We start from the raw sequence: 23,379 nt of genomic DNA, 5'->3' as shown, positions 1-23,379 counted from the left end.
AGATACTGTCTGACCCTGAGATCCCCCAACATCTCTACAGATACTGTCTGACCCTGAGATCCCCCAACATCTCTACAGATACTGTCTGACCCTGAGATCCCCCAACATCTCTACAGATACTGTCTGACCCTGAGATCCCCCACCATCTCTACAGATACTGTCTGACCCTGAGATCCCCCAACATCTCTACAGATACTGTCTGACCCTGAGATCCCCCAACATCTCCGCAGATACTGTCTGACCCTGCGATCCCCCAACATCTCCGCAGATACTGTCTGACCCTGAGATCCCCCAACAGCTCCGCAGATACTGTCTGACCCTGAGATCCCCCAACAGCTCCGCAGATACTGTCTGACCCTGAGATCCCCCAACATCTCCGCAGATCCTGTCTGACCCTGAGATCCCCCAACATCTCCGCAGATCCTGTCTGACCCTGAGATCGCCCAACATCTCTGCAGATCCTGTCTGACCCTGAGATCCCCCAACATCTCTGCAGATCCTGTCTGACCCTGAGATCCCCCAACATCTCTACAGATCCTGTCTGACCCTGAGATCCCCCAACATCTCTACAGATCCTGTCTGACCCTGAGATCCCCCAACATCTCTACAGATCCTGTCTGACCCTGAGATCCCCCAACATCTCTACAGATACTGTCTGACCCTGAGATCCCCCAACATCTCTACAGAAACTGTCTAACCCTGAGATCCCCCACCATCTCTACGGAAACTGTCTGACCCTGAGATCCCCCACCATCTCTACAGATCCTGTCTGACCCTGAGATCCCCCACCATCTCTACAGATCCTGTCTGACCCTGAGATCCCCCAACATCTCTACAGATCCTGTCTGACCCTGAGATCCCCCACCATCTCTACAGATCCTGTCTGACCCTGAGATCCCCCACCATCTCTACAGATACTGTCTGACCCTGAGATCACCCACCATATCTACAGATACTGTCTGACCCTGAGATCCACCATCTCTACAGATACTGTCTGACCCTGAGATCACCCACCATCTCTACAGATACTGTCTGACCCTGAGATCCCCCAACATCTCTACAGATACTGTCTGACCCTGAGATCCCCCACCATCTCTACAGATACTGTCTGACCCTGAGATCCCCCACCATCTCTACAGAAACTGTCTGACCCTGAGATCCCCCACCATCTCTACAGAAACTGTCTGACCCTGAGATCCCCCACCATCTCTACAGATCCTGTCTGACCCTGAGATCCCCCAACATCTCCATAGAAACTGTCTGACCCTGAGATCCCCCAACATCTCCACAGATCCTGTCTGACCCTGAGATCCCCCAACATCTCTACAGATACTGTCTGACCCTGAGATCCCCCAACATCTCTACAGATACTGTCTGACCCTGAGATCCCCCAACATCTCTACAGATACTGTCTGACCCTGAGATCCCCCACCATCTCTACAGATACTGTCTGACCCTGAGATCCCCCACCAACTCTACAGAAACTGTCTGACCCTGAGATCCCCCACCATCTCTACAGATACTGTCTGACCCTGAGATCCCCCAACATCCCTACAGATACTGTCTGACCCTGAGATCCCCCACCATCTCTACAGATACTGTCTGACCCTGAGATCCCCCAACATCTCTACAGATACTGTCTGACCCTGAGATCCCCCACCATCTCTACAGATACTGACTGACCCTGAGATCCCCCACCATCTCTACAGATACTGTCTGACCCTGAGATCCCCCACCATCTCCGCAGATCCTGTCTGACCCTGAGATCCCCCACCATCTCCGCAGATCCTGTCTGACCCTGAGATCCCCCAACATCTCCGCAGATCCTGTCTGACCCTGAGATCCCCCAACATCTCCGCAGATCCTGTCTGACCCTGAGATCCGCCAACATCTCCGCAGATCCTGTCTGACCCTGAGATCCCCCACCATCTCCGCAGATCCAGTCTGACCCTGAGATCCCCCACCATCTCTGCAGATACTGTCTGACCCTGAGATCCCCCACCATCTCTGCAGATACTGTCTGACCCTGAGATCCCCCACCATCTCTGCAGATACTGTCTGACCCTGAGATCCCCCACCATCTCTGCAGATACTGTCTGACCCTGAGATCCCCCACCAACTCTACAGAAACTGTCTGGCCCTGAGATCCCCCACCATCTCTACAGATACTGTCTGACCCTGAGATCCCCCACCATCTCTACAGAAACTGTCTGACCCTGAGATCCCCCACCATCTCTACAGAAACTGTCTGACCCTGAGATCCCCCACCATCTCTACAGAAACTGTCTGACCCTGAGATCCCCCACCATCTCTACAGATCCTGTCTGACCCTGAGATCACCCACCATCTCTACAGATACTGTCTGACCCTGAGATCACCCACCATCTCTACAGATACTGTCTGACCCTGAGATCACCCAACATCTCTATAGAAACTGTCTGACCCTGAGATCCCCCAACATCTCCACAGATCCTGTCTGACCCTTAGATCCCCCAACATCTCCACAGATCCTGTCTGACCATGAGATCCCCCAACATCTCTACAGATACTGTCTGACCCTGAGATCCCCCAACATCTCTACAGATACTGTCTGACCCTGAGATCCCCCAACATCTCTACAGATACTGTCTGACCCGGAGATCCCCCAACATCTCTACAGATACTGTCTGACCCTGAGATCCCCCACCATCTCTACAGATACTGTCTGACCCTGAGATCCCCCACCATCTCTACAGATACTGTCTGACCCTGAGATCCCCCAACATCTCTACAGATACTGTCTGACCCTGAGATCCCCCAACATCTCCACAGATACTGTCTGACCCTGAGATCCCCCAACATCTCCGCAGATACTGTCTGACCCTGAGATCCCCCAACATCTCCGCAGATACTGTCTGACCCTGAGATCCCCCAACAGCTCCGCAGATACTGTCTGACCCTGAGATCCCCCAACAGCTCCGCAGATACTGTCTGACCCTGAGATCCCCCAACATCTCCGCAGATCCTGTCTGACCCTGAGATCCCCCAACATCTCTGCAGATCCTGTGTGACCCTGAGATCCCCCAACATCTCTGCAGATCCTGTCTGACCCTGAGATCCCCCAACATCTCTACAGATCCTGTCTGACCCTGAGATCCCCCAACATCTCTACAGATCCTGTCTGACCCTGAGATCCCCCAACATCTCTACAGATCCTGTCTGACCCTGAGATCCCCCAACATCTCTACAGATACTGTCTGACCCTGAGATCCCCCACCATCTCTACAGAAACTGTCTAACCCTGAGATCCCCCACCATCTCTACGGAAACTGTCTGACCCTGAGATCCCCCACCATCTCTACAGATCCTGTCTGACCCTGAGATCCCCCACCATCTCTACAGATCCTGTCTGACCCTGAGATCCCCCAACATCTCTACAGATCCTGTCTGACCCTGAGATCCCCCACCATCTCTACAGATCCTGTCTGACCCTGAGATCCCCCACCATCTCTACAGATACTGTCTGACCCTGAGATCACCCACCATATCTACAGATACTGTCTGACCCTGAGATCCACCATCTCTACAGATACTGTCTGACCCTGAGATCCCCCAACATCTCTACAGATACTGTCTGACCCTGAGATCCCCCAACATCTCTACAGATACTGTCTGACCCTGAGATCACCCACCATCTCTACAGAAACTGTCTAACCCTGAGATCCCCCACCATCTCTACGGAAACTGTCTGACCCTGAGATCCCCCACCATCTCTACAGATCCTGTCTGACCCTGAGATCCCCCACCATCTCTACAGATCCTGTCTGACCCTGAGATCCCCCAACATCTCTACAGATCCTGTCTGACCCTGAGATCCCCCACCATCTCTACAGATCCTGTCTGACCCTGAGATCCCCCACCATCTCTACAGATACTGTCTGACCCTGAGATCACCCACCATATCTACAGATACTGTCTGACCCTGAGATCCACCATCTCTACAGATACTGTCTGACCCTGAGATCACCCACCATCTCTACAGATACTGACTGACCCTGAGATCCCCCACCATCTCTACAGATACTGTCTGACCCTGAGATCCCCCACCATCTCTACAGATACTGTCTGACCTTGAGATCCCCCCACCATCTCTATAGATACTGTCTGACCCTGAGATCCCCCACCATCTCTACAGATCCTGTCTGACCCTGAGATCCCCCACCATCTCTACAGATCCTGTCTGATCCTGAGATCCCCCACCATCTCTACAGATACTGTCTGACCCTGAGATCACCCACCATCTCTACAGATACTGTCTGACCCTGAGATCCCCCACCATCTCTACAGATACTGTCTGACCCTGAGATCTCCCAACATCTCTATAGAAACTGTCTGACCCTGAGATCCCCCAACATCTCCACAGATCCTGTCTGACCCTGAGATCCCCCAACATCTCCACAGATCCTGTCTGACCCTGAGATCCCCCAACATCTCCACAGATACTGTCTGACCCTGAGATCCCCCAACATCTCTACAGATACTGTCTGACCCTGAGATCCCCCAACATCTCTACAGATACTGTCTGACCCTGAGATCCCCCAACATCTCTACAGATACTGTCTGACCCTGAGATCCCCCACCATCTCTACAGATACTGTCTGACCCTGAGATCCCCCACCATCTCTACAGATACTGTCTGACCCTGAGATCCCCCACCAACTCTACAGAAACTGTCTGACCCTGAGATCCCCCAACATCTCTACAGATCCTGTCTGACCCTGAGATCCCCCAACATCTCCACAGAAACTGTCTGACCCTGAGATCCCCCAACATCTCCACAGATCCTGTCTGACCCTGAGATCCCCCAACATCTCCGCAGATACTGTCTGACCCTGAGATCCCCCAACATCTCCGCAGATACTGTCTGACCCTGAGATCCCCCAACATCTCCGCAGATACTGTCTGCCCTGAGATCCCCCAACATCTCCGCAGATCCTGTCTGACCCTGAGATCCCCCAACATCTCCGCAGATACTGTCTGCCCTGAGATCCCCCAACATCTCCGCAGATCCTGTCTGACCCTGAGATCCCCCAACATCTCTGCAGATCCTGTCTGACCCTGAGATCCCCCAACATCTCTGCAGATCCTGTCTGACCCTGAGATCCCCCAACATCTCTGCAGATCCTGTCTGACCCTGAGATCCCCCAACATCTCTACAGATCCTGTCTGACCCTGAGATCCCCCAACATCTCTACAGATCCTGTCTGACCCTGAGATCACCCACCATCTCTACAGATACTGTCTGACCCTGAGATCCCCCACCATCTCTACAGATACTGTCTGACCCTGAGATCCCCCAACATCTCTACAGATACTCTCTGACCCTGAGATCCCCCACCATCTCTACAGATACTGTCTGACCCTGAGATCCCCCACCATCTCCGCAGAAACTGTCTGACCCTGAGATCCCCCACCATCTCCGCAGAAACTGTCTGACCCTGAGATCCCCCACAATCTCCACAGAAACTGTCTGACCCTGAGATCCCCCACCATCTCCGCAGATCCTGTCTGACCCTGAGATCCCCCACCATCTCCGCAGATCCTGTCTGACCCTGAGATCCCCCAACATCTCCGCAGATCCTGTCTGACCCTGAGATCCGCCAACATCTCCGCAGATCCTGTCTGACCCTGAGATCCGCCAACATCTCCGCAGATCCTGTCTGACCCTGAGATCCGCCACCATCTCCGCAGATCCAGTCTGACCCTGAGATCCCCCACCATCTCTGCAGATACTGTCTGACCCTGAGATCCCCCACCATCTCTGCAGATACTGTCTGACCCTGAGATCCCCCACCATCTCTGCAGATACTGTCTGACCCTGAGATCCCCCACCATCTCTGCAGATACTGTCTGACCCTGAGATCCCAGACCATCTCTACAGAAACTGTCTGACCCTGAGATCCCCCACCATCTCTACAGATACTGTCTGACCCTGAGATCCCCCACCATCTCTACAGAAACTGTCTGACCCTGAGATCCCCCACCAACTCTACAGAAACTGTCTGGCCCTGAGATCCCCCACCATCTCTACAGATACTGTCTGACCCTGAGATCCCCTACCATCTCTACAGAAACTGTCTGACCCTGAGATCCCCCACCATCTCTACAGAAACTGTCTGACCCTGAGATCCCCCACCATCTCTACAGATCCTGTCTGACCCTGAGATCCCCCACCATCTCTACAGATACTGTCTGACCCTGAGATCACCCACCATCTCTACAGATACTGTCTGACCCTGAGATCACCCAACATCTCTATAGAAACTGTCTGACCCTGAGATCCCCCAACATCTCCACAGATCCTGTCTGACCCTTAGATCCCCCAACATCTCCACAGATCCTGTCTGACCCTGAGATCCCCCAACATCTCTACAGATACTGTCTGACCCTGAGATCCCCCAACATCTCTACAGATACTGTCTGACCCTGAGATCCCCCAACATCTCTACAGATACTGTCTGACCCTGAGATCCCCCAACATCTCTACAGATACTGTCTGACCCTGAGATCCCCCAACATCTCTACAGATACTGTCTGACCCTGAGATCCCCCACCATCTCTACAGATACTGTCTGACCCTGAGATCCCCCAACATCTCTACAGATACTGTCTGACCCTGAGATCCCCCAACATCTCCGCAGATACTGTCTGACCCTGCGATCCCCCAACATCTCCGCAGATACTGTCTGACCCTGAGATCCCCCAACAGCTCCGCAGATACTGTCTGACCCTGAGATCCCCCAACAGCTCCGCAGATACTGTCTGACCCTGAGATCCCCCAACATCTCCGCAGATCCTGTCTGACCCTGAGATCCCCCAACATCTCCGCAGATCCTGTCTGACCCTGAGATCCCCCAACATCTCTGCAGATCCTGTCTGACCCTGAGTTCCCCCAACATCTCTGCAGATCCTGTCTGACCCTGAGATCCCCCAACATCTCTACAGATCCTGTCTGACCCTGAGATCCCCCAACATCTCTACAGATCCTGTCTGACCCTGAGATCCCCCAACATCTCTACAGATCCTGTCTGACCCTGAGATCCCCCAACATCTCTACAGATACTGTCTGACCCTGAGATCCCCCAACATCTCTACAGAAACTGTCTAACCCTGAGATCCCCCACCATCTCTACGGAAACTGTCTGACCCTGAGATCCCCCACCATCTCTACAGATCCTGTCTGACCCTGAGATCCCCCACCATCTCTACAGATCCTGTCTGACCCTGAGATCCCCCAACATCTCTACAGATCCTGTCTGACCCTGAGATCCCCCACCATCTCTACAGATCCTGTCTGACCCTGAGATCCCCCACCATCTCTACAGATACTGTCTGACCCTGAGATCACCCACCATATCTACAGATACTGTCTGACCCTGAGATCCACCATCTCTACAGATACTGTCTGACCCTGAGATCACCCACCATCTCTACAGATACTGTCTGACCCTGAGATCCCCCAACATCTCTACAGATACTGTCTGACCCTGAGATCCCCCACCATCTCTACAGATACTGTCTGACCCTGAGATCCCCCACCATCTCTACAGAAACTGTCTGACCCTGAGATCCCCCACCATCTCTACAGAAACTGTCTGACCCTGAGATCCCCCACCATCTCTACAGATCCTGTCTGACCCTGAGATCCCCCAACATCTCCATAGAAACTGTCTGACCCTGAGATCCCCCAACATCTCCACAGATCCTGTCTGACCCTGAGATCCCCCAACATCTCTACAGATACTGTCTGACCCTGAGATCCCCCAACATCTCTACAGATACTGTCTGACCCTGAGATCCCCCAACATCTCTACAGATACTGTCTGACCCTGAGATCTTCCACCATCTCTACAGATACTGTCTGACCCTGAGATCCCCCACCAACTCTACAGAAACTGTCTGACCCTGAGATCCCCCACCATCTCTACAGATACTGTCTGACCCTGAGATCCCCCAACATCCCTACAGATACTGTCTGACCCTGAGATCCCCCACCATCTCTACAGATACTGTCTGACCCTGAGATCCCCCAACATCTCTACAGATACTGTCTGACCCTGAGATCCCCCACCATCTCTACAGATACTGACTGACCCTGAGATCCCCCACCATCTCAACAGATACTGTCTGACCCTGAGATCCCCCACCATCTCAACAGATACTGTCTGACCTTGAGATCCCCCCACCATCTCTACAGATACTGTCTGACCCTGAGTTCCCCCACCATCTCTACAGATCCTGTCAGACCCTGAGATCCCCCACCATCTCTACAGATACCGTCTGACCCTGAGATCCTCCACCATCTCTACAGATACCGTCTGACCCTGAGATCCCCCACCATCTCTACAGATACCGTCTGACCCTGAGATCCCCCACCATCTCTACAGATACCGTCTGACCATGAGATCCCCCCACCATCTCTACAGATACTGTCTGACCCTGAGATCCCCCACCATCTCTACAGTTACTGTCTGACCCTGAGTTCCCCCACCATCTCTACAGATCCTGTCTGACCCTGAGATCCCCCACCATCTCTACAGATCCTGTCTGACCCTGAGATCCCCCACCATCTCTACAGATACTGTCTGACCCTGATATACCCCACCATCTCTGCAGATACTGTCTGACCCTGAGATACCCCAACATCTCTGCAGATACTGTCTGACCCTGAGATACCCCAACATCCCTACAGATACTGTGACCCTGAGATACCCCAACATCTCTACAGATACTGTCTGACCCTGAGATCCCCCACCATCTCTACACATCCTGTCTGACCCTGAGATCCCCCACCATCTCTACAGATCCTGTCTGACCCTGAGATCCCCCACCATCTCTACAGATACTGTCTGACCCTGAGATCCCCCACCATCTCTACAGATAGTCTGACCTTGAGATCCCCCCACCATCTCTACAGATACTGTCTGACCCTGAGATCCCCCACCATCTCTACAGATCCTGTCTGACCCTGAGATCCCCCACCATCTCTACAGATCCTGTCTGATCCTGAGATCCCCCACCATCTCTACAGATACTGTCTGACCCTGAGATCACCCACCATCTCTACAGATACTGTCTGACCCTGAGATCACCCACCATCTCTACAGATACTGTCTGACCCTGAGATCACCCAACATCTCTATAGAAACTGTCTGACCCTGAGATCACCCAACATCTCCACAGATCCTGTCTGACCCTGAGATCCCCCAACATCTCCACAGATCCTGTCTGACCCTGAGATCCCCCAACATCTCTACAGATACTGTCTGACCCTGAGATCCCCCAACATCTCTACAGATACTGTCTGACCCTGAGATCCCCCAACATCTCTACAGATACTGTCTGACCCTGAGATCCCCCACCATCTCTACAGATACTGTCTGACCCTGAGATCCCCCACCATCTCTACAGATACTGTCTGACCCTGAGATCCCCCACCAACTCTACAGAAACTGTCTGACCCTGAGATCCCCCAACATCTCTACAGATCCTGTCTGACCCTGAGATCCCCCAACATCTCTACAGAAACTGTCTGACCCTGAGATCCCCCAACATCTCTACAGATACTGTCTGACCCTGAGATCCCCCAACATCTCCGCAGATACTGTCTGACCCTGAGATCCCCCAACATCTCCGCAGATACTGTCTGACCCTGAGATCCCCCAACATCTCCGCAGAAACTGTCTGACCCTGAGATCCCCCAACATCTCCGCAGATCCTGTCTGACCCTGAGATCCCCCAACATCTCCGCAGATCCTGTCTGACCCTGAGATCCCCCAACATCTCCGCAGATCCTGTCTGAACCTGAGATCCCCCAACATCTCTGCAGATCCTGTCTGACCCTGAGATCCCCCAACATCTCTACAGATCCTGTCTGACCCTGAGATCCCCCACCATCTCTACAGATCCTGTCTGACCCTGAGATCCCCCACCATCTCTACAGATCCTGTCTGACCCTGAGATCCCCCACCATCTCTACAGATACTGTCTGACCCTGAGATCCCCCACCATCTCCACAGATACTGTCTGACCCTGAGATCCCCCACCATCTCCACAGAAACTGTCTGACCCTGAGATCCCCCACCATCTCCGCAGATCCTGTCTGACCCTGAGATCCCCCACCATCTCCGCAGATCCTGTCTGACCCTGAGATCCCCCAACATCTCCGCAGATCCTGTCTGACCCTGAGATCCCCCACCATCTCCGCAGATCCTGTCTGACCCTGAGATCCCCCACCATCTCCGCAGATCCTGTCTGACCCTGAGATCCCCCACCATCTCCGCAGATACTGTCTGACCCTGAGATCCCCCACCATCTCTGCAGATACTGTCTGACCCTGAGATCCCCCACCATCTCTGCAGATACTGTCTGACCCTGAGATCCCCCACCATCTCTGCAGATACTGTCTGACCCTGAGATCCCCCAACATCTCTACAGAAACTGTCTGACCCTGAGATCCCCAACCATCTCTACAGAAACTGTCTGACCCTGAGATCCCCCACCAACTCTACAGAAACTGTCTGACCCTGAGATACCCCAACATCTCTACAGATACTGTCTGACCCTGAGATACCCCAACATCTCTACAGATACTGTCTGACCCTGAGATACCCCAACATCTCTACAGATACTGTCTGACCCTGAGATCCCCCCCAACATCTCTACAGATCCAGTCTGACCCTGAGATCCCCCCACCATCTCTACAGATCCTGTCTGACCCTGAGATCCCCCTAGATCTCTACAGATCCTGTCTGACCCTGAGATCCCCCACCATCTCTACAGATCCTGTCTGACCCTGAGATCCCCCACCATCTCTACACATCCTGTCTGACCCTGAGATCCCCCACCATCTCTACAGATCCTGTCTGACCCTGAGATCCCCCACCATCTCTACAGATACTGTCTGACCCTGAGATCCCCCACCATCTCTACAGATACTGTCTGACCCTGAGATCCCCCACCATCTCTGCAGATACTGTCTGACCCTGAGATCCCCCAACATCTCTGCAGATACTGTCTGACCCTGAGATCCCCCAACATCTCTGCAGATACTGTCTGACCCTGAGATCCCCCAACATCTCTGCAGATACTGTCTGACCCTGAGATCCCCCCCAACATCTCTACAGATCCTGTCTGACCCTGAGATCCCCCCTAGATCTCTACAGATCCTGTCTGACCATGAGATCCCCCACCATCTCTACAGATCCTGTCTGACCCTGAGATCCCCCACCATCTCTACAGATCCTGTCTGACCCTGAGATCCCCCACCATCTCTACAGATCCTGTCTGACCCTGAGATCCCCCACCATCTCTACAGAAACTGTCTGACCCTGAGATCCCCCAACATCTCTACAGATACTGTCTGACCCTGAGATCCCCCAACATCTCCATAGAAACTGTCTGACCCTGAGATCCCCCAACATCTCCACAGATCCTGTCTGACCCTGAGATCCCCCAACATCTCTACAGATACTGTCTGACCCTGAGATCCCCCAACATCTCTACAGATACTGTCTGACCCTGAGATCCCCCAACATCTCTACAGATACTGTCTGACCCTGAGATCCCCCAACATCTCTACAGATACTGTCTGACCCTGAGATCCCCCACCATCTCTACAGATACTGTCTGACCCTGAGATCCCCCACCAACTCTACAGAAACTGTCTGACCCTGAGATCCCCCAACATCTCTACAGATACTGTCTGACCCTGAGATCCCCCAACATCTCTACAGATACTGTCTGACCCTGAGATCCCCCAACATCTCTACAGATACTGTCTGACCCTGAGATCCCCCAACATCTCTACAGATACTGTCTGACCCTGAGATCCCCCACCATCTCTACAGATACTGTCTGACCCTGAGATCCCCCACCAACTCTACAGAAACTGTCTGACCCTGAGATCCCCCAACATCTCTACAGATCCTGTCTGACCCTGAGATCCCCCAACATCTCTACAGAAACTGTCTGACCCTGAGATCCCCCAACATCTCTACAGATACTGTCTGACCCTGAGATCCCCCAACATCTCCGCAGATACTGTCTGACCCTGAGATCCCCCAACATCTCCGCAGATACTGTCTGACCCTGAGATCCCCCAACATCTCCGCAGATACTGTCTGACCCTGAGATCCCCCAACATCTCCGCAGAAACTGTCTGACCCTGAGATCCCCCAACATCTCCGCAGATCCTGTCTGACCCTGAGATCCCCCAACATCTCTGCAGATCCTGTCTGACCCTATGATCCCCCAACATCTCTACAGATCCTGTCTGACCCTGAGATCCCCCACCATCTCTACAGATCCTGTCTGACCCTGAGATCCCCCACCATCTCTACAGATACTGTCTGACCCTGAGATCCCCCACCATCTCTACAGATACTGTCTGACCCTGAGATCCCCCACCATCTCTACAGATACTGTCTGACCCTGAGATCCCCCACCATCTCTACAGATACTGTCTGACCCTGAGATCCCCCACCATCTCCGCAGATCCTGTCTGACCCTGAGATCCCCCACCATCTCCGCAGATCCTGTCTGACCCTGAGATCCCCCACCATCTCCGCAGATCCTGTCTGACCCTGAGATCCCCCAACATCTCCGCAGATCCTGTCTGACCCTGAGATCCCCCACCATCTCCGCAGATCCTGTCTGACCCTGAGATCCCCCACCATCTCCGCAGATCCTGTCTGACCCTGAGATCCCCCACCATCTCTGCAGATACTGTCTGACCCTGAGATCCCCCACCATCTCTGCAGATACTGTCTGACCCTGAGATCCCCCACCATCTCTGCAGATACTGTCTGACCCTGAGATCCCCCACCATCTCTGCAGATACTGTCTGACCCTGAGATCCCCCAACATCTCTACAGAAACTGTCTGACCCTGAGATCCCCCACCATCTCTACAGAAACTGTCTGACCCTGAAATCCCCCACCAACTCTACAGAAACTGTCTGACCCTGAGATCCCCCACCATCTCTACAGATACTGTCTGACCCTGAGATCCCCCACCATCTCTACAGAAACTGTCTGACCCTGAGATCCCCCACCATCTCTACAGAAACTGTCTGACCCTGAGATCCCCCACCATCTCTACAGAAACTGTCTGACCCTGAGATCCCCCACCATCTCTACAGATCCTGTCTGACCCTGAGATCCCCCACCATCTCTACAGATCCTGTCTGACCCTGAGATCCCCCAACATCTCTACAGATACTGTCTGACCCTGAGATCCCCCACCATCTCTGCAGATACTGTCTGACCCTGAGATCCCCCACCATCTCTACAGATACTGTCTGACCCTGAGATCCCCCACCATCTCCACAGATGCTGTGACTCTCTGACATCCCACAGAACTTTGCTTTTTCTCCAGATTTAGTCATATTGCGGCAAAACAACAAATCTTGTGAAACATGCCGGTCGTAATAAACCCAATTCTGATTCGGATTGTGTCAACGTACAGCACAGAATCAGGCCCTTCGGCCCACCCTGTCCATGCTGGCATGTGTTGTCCATCTACACTCGTCCTACTTGCCTGTATTAGGTCTGTGCCCTGTGTCTGACACCCAGTGATAGTTCCTGATTCCTCCCACAGAGCATTCCAGATACGTGTAAAACAAAGCGTCCCCCTCAGATCTCCTTACAACTTCTTTTTCTCCCTGTCAGACGAGGTTCTCCTGCTTCTGACACCATGGAAACAAGTTCTGTCAAGCTATCCTCTCAGAACTTTGTGTACTTACACATGGTGTCCGTCAGCCTCCTTCACTCCAGGGAAAACATCCCAGCCCATCAAACCTTTCCCCAAATCCGACGTCCTCTAGTCTGGGAAGATCTCCTCTTGCATTCTCTCCAGAGTACAAACACCTTTCCCATAGCACGGTGACCAGAACTCCGTGCAGCCTAACCAATCCGGATGAAGGCCTTTGACCTGCCCGTTTCCTTCCACCGATGCTGCTTGACTCAGTGAGATCCTCCAGCAGTAAACTGGGGTTCCAGATTGCAGGAGCTGCAGTTTCTGCCTAACCAGCGTTTTGTGAAGTTGGAACAGATCACTGCAGCCACCCACACAAAACCCATTTCTCAAACACGTCAGTGAGACCCGACCCCATTTCAATCACACAAAGCCATCATACTCTGTGAAATGGACAAGTTCAGGAACAGAGGATGAGACTGGGCCATTCAAGCCTGGAATCTCCCAGTTTAAATGGGACGGTTGAGAGGTATGCTGAACATGATTACCCAATGGCAACTGCCCCGTTAGCAGGGCTGCTGGGGAAGGGTGAGGGAGCGAGCAGCTGGACTGGCCGGTCCACATCACCAGTCGCTGGGCTCCCAATGTACAGGGAGTGTTTACAGGACTATTCTGGGACACCCTGAACTGGCAGCCAGACTGCCGTGTCCCCATGTAACTAACTACCGCTTTGCATTCTGCTCCCAACAGTGTCAAGGGGAATTCTACTCCCAAGAGTATCAAGGGGAATTCTGCTCCCAACAGTGTCAAGTGGAAAGGTCGCCAAAACCGTTTCTGTGCTCCTCTTCATCAGTCTGCTGTTGGTCCTGGTGGTCTTCCTGGTCTACAGGTAGGCAATCTCCTGGGCTTTTCCCCAACGCTCTACGGGTGGGGCGGGTACCAGGAACCAGCAGCTCTGACTGAAGGAAGCTGTCTTGGGGGGGGTGCGGGGGTCAAAACGACAACAGAGACTGGGGTCAGGGGGTGGCCACACCAGGATGAACCTCAACCCCCTCCCAACCAAACACCCCCGACACTCCCCCTGTCCCCAACACTCCCTCCTCTCCCCGACACTCCCCCTGTCCCCAACACTCCCTCCTCTCCCCGACACTCCCCCTGTACCCAAAACTCCCCTCTCCCCCATACTCCCATCTCCCCAACACTCCCTCCTCCCCAACACTCCCCCCTCCCCCATACTCCCATCTCCCCGACACTCCCCCTCCCCCATACTCCCATCTCTCCGACACTCCCCCTCCCCCATCTCCCCGACACTCCCCCCTCTCCCATTCTCCCATCTCCCCGACACTCCCCCTCCCCCATACTCCCATCTCCCCGACACTCCCCCCTCTCCCATTCTCCCATCTCCCTGACACTCCCCCCTCCCCCATACTCCCATCTCCCCGACACTTCCCCCTCCCCCATACTCCCATCTCCCTGATACTCCCCCCTCTCCCATTCTCCCATCTCCCCGACACTCCCCCTCCCCCATACTCCCATCTCCCCGACACTTCCCCCTCCCCCATACTCCCATCTCCCCGACACTCCCCCCTCCCCCATACTCCCATCTCCCTGACACTCCCCCCTCCCCCATACTCCCCCCTCCCCGACACTCCCCCTCCCCCATACTCCCATCTCCCCGACACTCCCCCCTCCCCCATACTCCCATCTCCCCGACACTCCCCCCTCCCCCATACTCCCATCTCCCCGACACTCCCCCCTCCCCAACACTCCCTCCTCTCCCCGACAGTCCCCCATCCCCCACACCCCACCGACACTCCCCCTGTCCCCGACACTCCCTCCTCTCCCCGACACTCCCCCACCCCCATACTCCCATCTCCCCGACACTCCCCCACCCCATACTCCCCCCTCCCCAACACTTCCCCCTCCCCCATACTCCCATCTCCCTGACACTCCCCCCTCCCCAACACTTCCCCCTCCCCCATACTCCCATCTCCCCGACACTCCCCCTCCCCCATACTCCCATCTCCCTGACACTCCCCCCTCCCCAACACTTCCCCCTCCCCCATACTCCCATCTCCCTGACACTCCCCCTCCCCCATACTCCCATCTCCCTGACACTCCCCCCTCCCCGACACTTCCCCCTCCCCATACTCCCCCCTCCCCCATACTCCCATCTCCCCGACACTCCCCCTCCCCCATACTCCCATCTCCCCGACACTCCCCCCTCCCCATACTCCCATCTCCCTGACACTCCCCCCTCCCCCATACTCCCATCTCCCCGACACTCCCCCCTCCCCCATACTCCCATCTCCCCGACACTCCCCCCTCCCCCATACTCCCATCTCCCTGACACTCCCCCTCTCCCATTCTCCCATCTCCCTGACACTCCCCCCTCCCCCATACTCCCATCTCCCCGACACTCCCCGTCCCCAACACTCCCTCCTCACCCCGACTCTCCCCCCTCCCCCATACTCCCATCTCCCTGACACTCCCCCCTCTCCCATTCTCCCATCTCCCTGACCCTCCTCCCCCATACTCCCATCTCCCCGACACTGCCCCCAACCCCATACTCCCATCTCCCCGACACTCCCCGTCCCCAACACTCCCTCCTCTCCCCGACACTCCCCCCCTCCCCCATACTCCCATCTCCCCGACACTTCCCCCTCCCCATTCTCCCATCTCCCCGACACTCCCCCCTCCCCGACACTTCCCCCTCCCCCATTCTCCCATCTCCCTGACACTCCCCCTTCCCCGACACTTCCCCCTCCCCCATTCTCCCATCTCCCCGACACTCCCCCTCCCCCATTCTCCCATCTCCCTGACACTCCCCCTTCCCCGACACTCCCTCCTCCCCCATACTCCCATCTCCCTGACACTCCCCCCTCCCCCATACTCCCCCTCCCCCATTCTCCTATCTCCCTGACACTCCCCCTTCCCCGACACTCCCTCCTCCCCCATACTCCCATCTCCCCGACACTCCCCCCTCCCCCATACTCCCATCTCCCCGACACTCCCTCCTCTCCCCGACACTCCCCCCTCTCCCCGACACTCCCCCCTCTCCCCGACACTCCCCCACTCCACCCTCCCCCATACTCCCATCTCCCCGACACGATACACACAGACAGTGTCCGGTCACACAAGATACACAGACAGTGTCTGGTCACACAAGACACACATGTAATGGCTTCTCTGTAATGTTCACTGCTGATGTAACGGGTCCTCTGTCACAGCGTTGTTTGGGTTATGGCTGGAGATAACGGGGTTTGGTACGCAGGGGTTAGCCAATGAGTAAATGGTGTTCTCTCTGGTGTGTCTGGGAGCCGGGTTTTTCGCGGTCGTTTGTCGAGGAGAGACGAAGAGGGAAGACTCGTGTGGAGAGAGCTGGTAGTCCACCGGACGGAGTGCACTGGGAGCTGAGGGTGGGAAGGGCGGCAACGCTCGGAGGAGACCGATGGTGGAAGAACGACGACTGAATGAGTGAGCTCCAACACGATGTTGACTGTGACTTGGGCCCTTTTATTCCTTTTGTTTATTTTCATTATTCAGATTAAGATTGATAAAGTCTATCATTTAATCGCAGATGGTGTACTGTCTGATATTTTGTGTGGTGGGTTTGTAACTGGGGGTACGTTACACAGCATCCACACAAACGTGATCACTCAGTTTAGCGGGGCTGAAGGCTGATTCCCCTAGACGAACGCGAGCTGGGTGGGGCTGAGGGTCACAATTGTGGGGGCTGCGTCCGGGATCGATTCCGTTGGACGCTGTGTGATTGCCCTGTTTAAATGGGTAAATCTCTGCTGGTATGGATGCTCTTGGGTTACAGCAGTGGTGTGCCCCTGTGGGATTGCCGGTAATTAATGCATGCTTGTTGAGTGGGGTTTGTACCCCAGATGAATTGTTAATTCGATTTTTGAGTCTGGTTAAAGCTGTTGGCAAAGTTTAAATTGTAGCGCTGAAGTTTGATAAAATTGCATTTCCCCCTCCCCCACTACTTTCAAATCTCTTACTATCTTTCCTTTCGGTTAGACCTGACGAAGGGTCTCGGCCCGAAACGTCGACAGTGCTTCTCCCTATAGATGCTGCCTGGCCTGCTGTGTTCCACCAGCATTTTGTGTGTGTTGTTGTTTGAATTTCCAGCATCTGCAGATTTCCTCGTGTTTGCTCTTTAAATTCACTTCCGCGAAGCCTCTGCCAGTGATGCCCACACTGAAGAAGTTTAAATCTTCTCTTCGACGGGAGTTCAGTGAAACCCTCTCTCGCTGCTCCCCATCTATGATTCCTTCGGCCCTTCAACTTTTCGATCATATTTTGACCCAGACCCACTATTACAGCCATATATCCTTCCTTGGAATGTGTCCCTGCGCCAACTGACTCTAGTTGGCTTCAGTATTCGTTTTCGAGCTTCTCAATTTGGACCTTCTGAGGATCCCAGGTACTCACATTTAATTGACTCTGCCTCCCGTTGTTTCTCCTGTTGAGCTCTGAGGGCGACACTCTCCACCATGAGAAGGTACCTGGAGTCCCCATCACAATCCCTTCCATGCCTCCAAGACACCTTCTTCGCCGTTTGCAATGGACCTGTCCGTTATTTCATCCTCCGTCGGATCCATGCGTGCAATCGCCGTTTCTTTGACTTTATCACGTCCTGCAAGGATCGCAAGATCTTCCATCTGCAGACCCCAGAGCATGGACTTCGTATCGCGTCCCCGGGCCCGGCCGTCGATCTCGGCTGCCCCAGCGACCCAGGGCATATTCAAAACCCCGACTCCAGCACCATCAACGCGGGTTCCAACGGCCATGGATTGGCCCTGGCCGTTGATCTCGGCTGCCCCAGCAACCCAGGGCATATTGAAAACCCGGACTCCAGCACCATCAACGCGTGTTCCAACGGCCATGGATTGGCCTCGGCCGTGGATCTTGGCTGCCCCAGCGACCCAGGGCATATTCACAACCCGGACTCCAGCACCATCACCGCGGGGCCCAACGACCGTGGATTCACCCCGGTCGTCGATCTCGTCTGCCCCAGCGACCCAGGGAATATTGAAAACCCGGACTCCAGCACCATCAACGCGGGTTCCAATGGCCATGGATTGGCCCCGGCCGTTGATCTCGGCTGCCCCAGCAACCCAGGGCATATTCAAAACCCGGACTCCAGCACCATCACCGCGTGTTCCAACGGCCATGGATTGGCCTCGGCCGTGGATCTTGGCTGCCCCAGCGACCCAGGGCATATTCACAACCCGGACTCCAGCACATCAACGCGGGTTCCAACGACCAATGATTGGCCCCGGCCGTCGATCTCAGCTGCCCCAGCGACCCTGGGCATATTGAAAATCCAGACTCCAGCGTGTTCCAATGGCCATGGACAGCTTCAAAGTGATTGCACAACCACCGACTGCAACTCCAGCCTTGAACTCCAGGCCGGGTCTTCACATGCTGCGATTGTGACTCCCGTCTCCCCCTCCCCCACCACCACTCTGCAATCCCCTCTCCCTCAGATCCCATCGTCAGCTCCTTGGCCCTCAGAGGCTCCATCTTCCTCTCACCCCAACCCTTCCCTCTCCACTGACACTACCAGCCTCCCTCCCCCCTCTGATCCCATCTCTTATCCGTGCCAGGTATTTACCATTCCCTACGACCTTCAACTCTCTGAGGCAGAGCGCTCTGTCCTCAGTAAGGGCCTCAGCTTTATCCCTCTTCACCCACACCTCAGCGAGTTCCGCGTACGCCATGATGCCAAACTCTTCTTCCACCGGCTCCGTCTCCGAACTCACTTCTTTGACAAGGACTCTCCTACCCCCACCGATGACCCCTTCTCTCGTCTTCAACCCTCCTCCTCTTCATGGACACCCCGCTCTGGTCTTCTGCCTGCTCTGGATCTCCTTATTGCTAATTGCTGACGGGACATCAACCGTCTCGACTTCACCACACCCTGTTCCAATTCCAACTTCACTCCTTCCGAACGCGCTGCTCTCCGCTCCCTCCTCACCAATCCCAACCTCACTATAAAACCTGCTGATAAGGGGGGAGCTGTTGTTGTCTGGCGAACTGATCTCTACCTGGCCAAGGCACAAAAACAATTCTCTGATACCTCCTCTTATTTACCCCTTGATCATGACTCCACTAAGGAGCACCAGGCCATTGTCTCCTATACCATCACCAACCTTATCAGCTCTGGGGATCTCCCATCCACTGCCACCAACCTCATAGTTCCCACACCCCGCACTTCCCGTTTCTACCTCCTACCCAAGATCCACAAACCTGCCTGTCCAAGTAGATCTATTGTCTCAGCTTGCTCCTGCCCCACTGAACTCATTTCTGCATACCTTGACACTGTCTTATCCCCCCTTGTTCAATCTCTTCCCACCTATGTTCGTGACACTTCTCATGCTTTGAATTTTTTCAATGATTTTAAGTTCCCTGGCCCCCACCGTCTTATTTTCACCATGGACGTCCAGTCCCTATATACCTCCATCCCCGACTGAGATGGTCTCGAAGCTCTTCGCTTTTTTTTGGATTCCAGACCTAACCAATTCCCCTCTACCACCACTCTCCTCTGTCTAACAGAATTAGTTCTTACTCTCAATAATTTCTCCTTTGGCTCCTCCCACTTCCTACAGACCAAGGGTGTAGCCATGGGCACCCGTATGGGTCCCAGTTATGCCTGCCTTTTTGTTGGCTTTGTGGAACAGTCCATGTTCCAAGTCTATACCGGTATCCATCCCCCTCTTTTCCTTCGCTACATCGACGACTGCATTGGCGCTGCCTCCTGCACGCATGCTGAGCTCGTCAACTTCATTAACTTTGCCTCCAACTTTCACCTTGCCCTCAAATTTACCTGGTCCATTTCCGACACCTCCCTCCCCTTTCTTGATCTTTCTGTCTCCATCTCTGGAGACGGCTTATCTACTGATGTCTACTATAAGCCTACAGACTCTCACAGCTACCTGGACTATTCCTCTTCCCCTTCTCACAATTCCTCCGTCTCCGCCGCATCTGCTCTCAGGATGAAGCTTTTCATTCCAGGACGAAGGAGATGTCTTCCTTTTTTAAACAAAGGGGCTTCCCTTCTTCCACCATCAACTCTGCTCTCAAACGCATCTCTCCCATTTCCCGCACATCTGCCCTCACCCCATCCACCCGCCACCCCACTCGGGATAGGGTTCCCCTTGTCCTTACCTACCACCCCACCAGCCTCCAGGTCCAACGTATAATTCTCTGTAACTTCTGCCACCTCCAACAGGATCCCACTACCAAACACATTTTTCCCTCCCCCCCTCTTTCTGCTTTTCACAGGGATCGCTCCCTACGTGACTCCCTTGTCCACTCGTCCCCCCCATCCCTTCCCACCGATCTCCCTCAATAGACAATAGGTGCAGAAGTAGACCATTCGACCCTTCGAGCCTACACCGCCATTCTGAGATCATGGCTGATCATCTACTATCAATACCCGGTTCCTGCCTTGTCCCCATATCCCTTGATTCCCCTATCCATAAGATACCTATCTAGCTCCTTCTTGAAAGCATCCAGAGAATTGGCCTCCACTACCTTCCGAGGCAGTGCATTCCAGACCCCCACAACTCTCTGGGAGAAGAAGTTTTTCCTTAACTCTGTCCTAAATGACCTACCCCTTATTCTCAAACCATGCCCTCTGGTACTGGACTCTCCCAGCATCTGGAACATATTTCCTGCCTCTATCTTGTCCAATCCCTTAATAATCTTATATGTTGCAATCAGATCCCCTCTCAATCTCCTTAATTCCAGCGTGTACAAGCCCAGTCTCTCTAACCTCTCTGCGTAAGACAGTCCGGACATCCCAGGAATTAACCTCGTGAATCTACACTGTACTTCCTCTATAGCCAGGATATCCTTCCTTAACCCTGGAGACCAAAACTGTACACAATACTCCAGGTGTGGTCTCACCAGGGCTCTGTACAAATGCAAGAGGATTTCCTTGCTCTTGTACTCAATTCCCTTTGTAATAAAGGCCAACATTCCATTAGCCTTCTTTACTGCCTGCTGCACTTGCTTATTCACCTTCAGTGACTGATGAACAAGGACTCCCAGATCTCTTTGTATTTCTCCCTTACCCAACTCTATACCGTTCAGATAATAATCTGCCTTCCTGTTCTTACTCCCAAAGTGGATAACCTCACACTTATTCACATTAAATGTCATCTGCCAAGTATCTGCCCACTCACCCAGCCTATCCAAGTCACCCTGAATTCTCCTAACGTCCTCATCACATGTCACACTGCCACCCAGCTTAGTATCATCAGCAAATTTGCTGATGTTATTCTCAATGCCTTCATCTAAATCGTTGATGCAAATTGTAAACAGCTGTGGTCCCAATACCGAGCCCTGTGGCACCCCACTAGACACCACCTGCCATTCCGAGAAACACCCATTCACCATTACCCTTTGCTTTCTATCTGCCAACCAGTTTTCTATCCATGTCAATATCTTCCCCCCCAATGCCACGAGCTCTGATTTTACCCACCAATCTGGGACCTTATCAAATGCCTCCTGGCACTTATCCTTGTAAACGGAACAAGTGCTACACCTGCCCTTACACTTCCTCCCTCACCACCATTCAGGGCCCCAGACAGTCCTTCCAGGTGAGGCGACACTTCACCTGTGAGTCGGCTGGTGTGGTATACTGCGTCCGGTGCTCCTGGTGTGGCCTTTTATATATTGGTGAGACCCGACGTAGACTGGGAGACCGTTTCGCTGAACACCTACGCTCGGTCCGCCAGAAAAAGCAGGATCTCCCAGTGGCCACACATTTTAATTCCACGTCCCATTCCCATTCTGATATGTCTATCCATGGCCTCCTCTACTGTCAAAATGAATCCAAAATCAGGTTGGAGGAACAACACCTTATATACCGACTGGGTAGCCTCCAACCTGATGGCATGAACATTGACTTCTCTAACTTCCGTTAATGCCCCTCCTCCCCTTCTTACCCCATCCCTGACATAATTAGTTGTTTGCCTGTTCTCCATCTCCCTCTGGTGCTCCCCCTCCCCTTTCTTTCTCCTGAGGCCTCCCATCCCATGATCCTTTCCCTTCTCCAGCTCTGTATCACTTTTGCCAATCACATTTCTGGCTCTGAGCTTCACTCTGCCCCCTCCGGTCTTCTCCTATCATTTCGCATTTCTCCCTCCCCCCACTACTTTCAAATCTCTTACTATCTTTCCTTTCAGTTAGTCCAGACGAAGGGTCTCGGCCCAAAACGTCGACAGTGCTTCTCCCTATAGATGCTGCCTGGCCTGCTGTGTTCCACCAGCATTTTGTGTGTGTTGTTGTTTGATTTTCCAGCATCTGCAGATTTCCTTGTGTTGGCTCAACCTTGTTTTAGTTTTGGACTAGCGCTGACGTAATGGCGGTGGGACTGCCAGCATCTATTGGTGACCCAGGTGAAGCGGGGCCATGGCCTGTCCATACTGTCAGAGAGGAGGAGAACGGAGTCCAGCAGCCTGGGTCACAAGCTAAGTTGCCCACAGCTGGGGGCAGAGATTTCTGAGACAGGGTCCTATCGTTTCTGGGGAATGAAGAGAAAGAGTGGTCAGATAAGTTTCATTGGTCCCCGTCCCCCAGTGAAGAGTGAGGGTTCTGAGTCAGCATCAGCCCTTACCTCCC

General features: G+C 53.8%; 2 protein-coding genes across 2 annotated transcripts in view; both read left to right on the top strand.

The window, feature by feature from the left end:
- The window catches only part of LOC140728837 (receptor-type tyrosine-protein phosphatase kappa-like), a 740,427-nt gene that overhangs the window by 299,274 nt on the left and 417,774 nt on the right, over positions 1-23,379 (top strand). The window lies entirely within an intron of this gene.
- LOC140728785 (uncharacterized) overlaps positions 1-23,379 on the top strand; it is a 219,950-nt gene that overhangs the window by 28,437 nt on the left and 168,134 nt on the right. The window contains exon 8 of the mRNA XM_073047742.1: positions 14,485-14,623. Coding sequence (XP_072903843.1) covers positions 14,485-14,623 — 139 coding nt within the window. The remainder of the gene's footprint in view (positions 1-14,484; positions 14,624-23,379) is intronic.

Source organism: Hemitrygon akajei, chromosome 6, assembly GCF_048418815.1.
Source record: "Hemitrygon akajei chromosome 6, sHemAka1.3, whole genome shotgun sequence".
NCBI lineage: Eukaryota > Metazoa > Chordata > Chondrichthyes > Myliobatiformes > Dasyatidae > Hemitrygon > Hemitrygon akajei.
Note: the sequence above shows the minus strand (reverse complement) of the source record. Positions and strands in the feature narration are given on the sequence as shown.